General features: G+C 37.3%; 1 protein-coding gene across 1 annotated transcript in view; it reads right to left on the bottom strand.

Annotated features, from left to right (window-relative positions):
• LOC141290720 (phosphatidylinositol 4,5-bisphosphate 3-kinase catalytic subunit alpha isoform-like) overlaps positions 1 to 4,802 on the bottom strand; it is a 23,740-nt gene that overhangs the window by 15,868 nt on the left and 3,070 nt on the right. Inside the window, exons 2-5 of the mRNA XM_073822811.1 lie at positions 3,538 to 3,789; positions 3,179 to 3,264; positions 1,683 to 1,788; positions 1,458 to 1,610 (exon numbers count right to left, since the gene is read on the bottom strand). Of these exons, the coding sequence (XP_073678912.1) occupies positions 1,458 to 1,610; positions 1,683 to 1,788; positions 3,179 to 3,264; positions 3,538 to 3,789 (597 nt within the window). The remainder of the gene's footprint in view (positions 1 to 1,457; positions 1,611 to 1,682; positions 1,789 to 3,178; positions 3,265 to 3,537; positions 3,790 to 4,802) is intronic.

A 4,802-nucleotide genomic window follows, 5' to 3' on the forward strand; every position in this document is an offset into this window, starting at 1 on the left:
TTTCACAATAGCCTAGCTGCAGAACTTCTGATGATTGGGCTATGCAAATGTTGGGGGCGTGACTATTAACTAACGTAATAGTCTCAACATTAACCATAGTAAGTTTGGAGTCTCTAACTCTCTAGCGCCACCATTTGTCTACAATTTCACTCATGTTTATGCAAATAACTTTTGAACCATAAGGTTCATGGTGATTCAAATGAACTCCAAATGTAAAAATCATAATGTATCATTTTTTTCGCTATTTTTAATGGTTTGGAAAACAAACATTTTCGAACTCATCCTAGATGGTGCGTCTGATTTTTACCAAAATTGGCACAGATCATCTTCAGACCACTATGGCAAAAAGTTATGGAATTTAAGTTGATTTGTCAAACCGTTTTTGAATAACGCATGAACAAATTTGACGAAGAGCACACAAAAATGGATGTGAGGCTATATATCCGCAACGGTTTGTTGTATTGAGACCAAACTTGGTGTGTGTTATAACAAGCATGACCTGAGGCTACCTGCAGTGTTTCGATGCAGTGCCACCTAGTGGTCAGGAGATATATGAAAAATGGCTATTTTTGCTTATAACTTCTGAATGGCTTGGCGCATGCCGATTCGAACCATCCTCAATTTTCCCATGTCAGCCATTTTGGGTGTCAACCATTCTCAATTCTGTCATAAAATGCTATATTTTACGAATGCACCGGTATATTGTTACGAAACTCAATATGTATGTTTGGCATCATGCTTTGACAGTGCTAAAAAAATTCTAATAACATTTGATTAAATTGGCCTACTGTACTGAAAGTGACCTCAGTTTATTCCTAGGGACTTTTGGTCTGATTTTCACCAAATTTGACTCGGATCATCTTCAGACCATGCTGGCAGAAAGTTATGGATTTCGTGTCGATATACAAAACGGTTTTCGTTTAACGCTATTGTCACCTTACACTGACCACACCACATCAGTTTGGTAACAGGGCCACCTATTGGTCAAGACTGATAAACTATTCATTAACCATTAATAATGAAATCTTCAAAACTGCTAATAACTTTTGCTAGCATTAGCCTTTTGTAATAAAACTGGTCTCTTTGGGTTATATATATGGGTTAATATTCTTTGGGTTATGCTGACAACATAGATACCAATTATGCCATAGTCAACCAAACTTTCTGTCCTCCATTGTGATTTTGTGTTGATAGACAAAATGCTTTTTTGTATAGCAACGCAACACAGCTGAGGCATGATGCCAGGTTACGCCTGAGGCTGAATCTTTGCAAAGATCACTTTTAGCTTTTTTTTAGTTAGTAATGTTAGTGCTTCATCGTGAACCTATTTACTAAGGCAAAAATGTCACATTTTCATTTTAAGTTTTACATTTTTTACATTTTATTGCAGTTGTATTTAATTTAACAGAAATGTTTTCAATAGTTTCCATTAGTGATAATAGTGGTGTCTCACACACCTTGTTTGGGTTCGATCCCGACACTCCGATGGGGTTGAGGAGATCCTCCAGACCGTGAGGAACCGGCCACAAACCCAGAGCCACTTTCCCGCTGACCAGCGTGTCTTTATAGTCGAATAGGTTGATGTTTCCCCAGGCCAGAGGACAGTGTTCCTGCACACACAGATCAGCAATGAGGAACTCACAGTCAGGATGAGCACAGGATCAGGAAAAGTCAAAGTTCACCTCTTTGGCTCCCTTGCGACCCTTGACGGAGCAGATGGACAGACAGAGACGAGCAGATCGAGGGACGTCGGTCAGGTAGATGTCATACGACAGCCACTCGTTCCACCTGTGAGTGACACGAGAGAGATCATGTACACATCTGATAGTGTGTGGTTTCTGTTGTGCAGTCTCTTCTTTCAAACACAAACGTGACCCTGGAGCACAAAACCAGTCTTAAGTAGCATTGTATGGGTCAAAATGATCGATTTTTCTTTTACGTCAAAAATCGTTAGGATATTAAGATCATGTTCCATGAAGATATTTTGTTAATGTCATACTGTAAATATATCAAAACCTACTTTTTGATTAGTAATATGCATCGCTAAGAACTTCATTTGGACAAATTTAAAGGCAATTTTCTCAATATTTAGATTTTTTTGCACCCTCAGATTGCAGATTTTCAAATAGTTGTATCTCAGCCAAATATTGTCCCATCTTAACAAACATATTTATTCAGCTTTCAGGGGATGCATAAATCTCAATTTCACAAAATCTACCCCTTAAGACTGGTTTTGTGGTCCAGGGTCACAAGTGTCTTCTTAAATCAAAATGTATTCACTGGAGACATAAAATTACAGAAAATAAGTCGTCTTGTTTTCTAGGAAACTGAACAAAATGAAGCAAGTTTATAATTAAAACAAGAACAAATGGGAACAAGACTTAATATTGCATCTCCAGTAAATAAAGCGTGATTTAACAATATTTAGATACTTGAACTGGAAAACAAGTCATGTGCTTTCTTGTTTTGAGCCCAAATATCAAACAATTCTTAAATCAAAAAGGATTTTCTAGACAAGTAAAAAATGATTGCCTTGTTTTCAGAAAAAAAAGTCAAAATTAAGTGATTTGGGCTGAAAACAAAAAAAAAAATCTAAGTAAGATAAGCATTTTTTGCAGTGAAAATACTGAGGAAGATATTAACGTACTGTAGTGTAGCTGCTCATTTGTGACTGTTGTGTGATAAAGATTCTTTTTGATTCTATTATGTTTTTGCTTTCATTTTGATTGATATAAGGATGTATTTCATATATATAAATCCATATACATAATATTTCATTTTACATCATAATTTTTCTTTATATGTGACCCTGAACCACAAAACCAGTCTTAAGTAGCACAGGTATATTTGTAGCAATAGCCAACAATACATTGTATGGGTCAAAATGATTTATCTTTTATGCCAAAAATCATTGGGATATTAAGATCATGTTCCATGAAGATATTTTGTAAATTTCCTACCATAAATGTATCAAAACCTAATTTTTGATTAGTAATATGCATTGCTAAGAACTTCATTTGAACAACTTTAAAGGCGATTTTCTCAATATTTAGATTTTTTGGCACCCTCAGATTCCAGATTTTCAAATAGTTGTATCTCAGCCAAATGTCGTCCTATCCTAACTATGACTGTTTTTGTGGTCCAGGGTCACGTGTGTGTGTTATTGAGTGTGTGTTACCTTGGGTTGGAGCAGGGCACTCTCTGTGTATTGACGTTGTCACACAGCGGTTCTCCTCCGTGATATATTCCTGTCCTGACGTAGATCTGTCACACACACACACACACACACACACACGATGAGCAAATGACTGACACAGTCTCTCTCTGTCTCTCAGTGTGTGTGTGTGTGTGTGTGTGTGTGTGTGTGTGTGTGTGTGTGTGTGTGTATGTGTGTATGTGTGTATGTGTGTGTGTGTGTGTGTGTGTGTGTGTGTGTGTGTGTGTGTGTGTGTGTGTGTGTGTGTGTGTGTGTGTGTGTGTGTGTGTGTATGTGTGTGTGTGTGTGTGTGTGTGTGTGTGTGTGTGTGTGTGTCTCACCTTGTCTATGTCTCTGATGTTGACGTTGACGTAGGTGGCGCACAGCAGCCGTACTCTCAGGTTTGTGTTGAAGGCCCAGAGGGATCGTGGGGATCCGGGGTCTCCTCCGCCGGGGCAGGGGCTGGGCTGAGGCGTGCGCCGGCTGTAGGACGGAGGCATGAATCCGCTGGCGGGCAGCTGACTGTACAGACTGTCCTTACTGACCAGCATCAGGTGAGGCAGACGAGCCAGTGTGATGCAGCTCCTGATGTACTGAACACACACACAGCAGCATTCATTACCACCTTCCCTTCAGATGTGATGAACCAGAAGAAACCCTTGCATGTTTGGATCAATGTAAGGGTGAGTAAATGTTTTTGCACTGCAAAAAATGCTTTTCTTACTAAGATTTTTAGTCTTGTTTCCAGCCAAAATATCTACAAATTCTTAAATCAAGAAGGATTTTCTAGACGAGTAAAAATTAATGTCTTATTTTCCGAAAAAACAAGTCGAAATTAAGTGTGTTTTTGCTTGAAACAAGCAAAATAATCTGCCAATGGGATAAGAAAAATAATCTTGTTTTCTATTTGAAATTAGATTTTTTTTCTAACCCTATTGGCAGATTATTTTGCTTGTTCTAAGAAAAAATCACTGAATTTTGGCTTGTTTTTTCTGAAAACAAGAAAATAATTTTTACTCGTCTAGAAAATCCTTCTTGATTTAAGAATTTGTAGATATTTTGGCTGGAAACAAGACAAAAAAATCTAAGTAAGAAAAGCATTTTTTGTGGTGAACTGATCCTTTAAGACAAGAAGCCCACTGCGCTACAAGTGCACTAGAAAGTCAGTTTGAACCGACACTGAATGAACGGCTCAGATCAGATTAAATCATTCAAATAATTAGCACACAAAATTAAGATGCATATGTACAAACGTACTGTACTAAGATGATGATGAATGGTTGTTTAAGCATAATTGTCTCTGATGTTGGCCCACTGGTTATTTGTCATGAAAACTTTTGCATTATCATGCATTGCTAACAAGCCTGTTTCTGCCACGAAATAAAACATTTAAAAAGGTAAATGCGACATTTTATCTCTAAATTCATATAAATGATATAAATTGTGAGAAATACAGTCAGATTTATGAGATTTAAACATGCAACTCTGAGAAATAAAATCAGGATTTGCAAGATATAAACTCGCAATTGTAAGAAAATAGTCTCCTTTTTCATCAGAATTGGACTTTATAAATCACAATGGCTTGTTTATTTCTCACAATTCTGAG

Source organism: Garra rufa, chromosome 18 (assembly GCF_049309525.1).
Source record: "Garra rufa chromosome 18, GarRuf1.0, whole genome shotgun sequence".
NCBI lineage: Eukaryota > Metazoa > Chordata > Actinopteri > Cypriniformes > Cyprinidae > Garra > Garra rufa.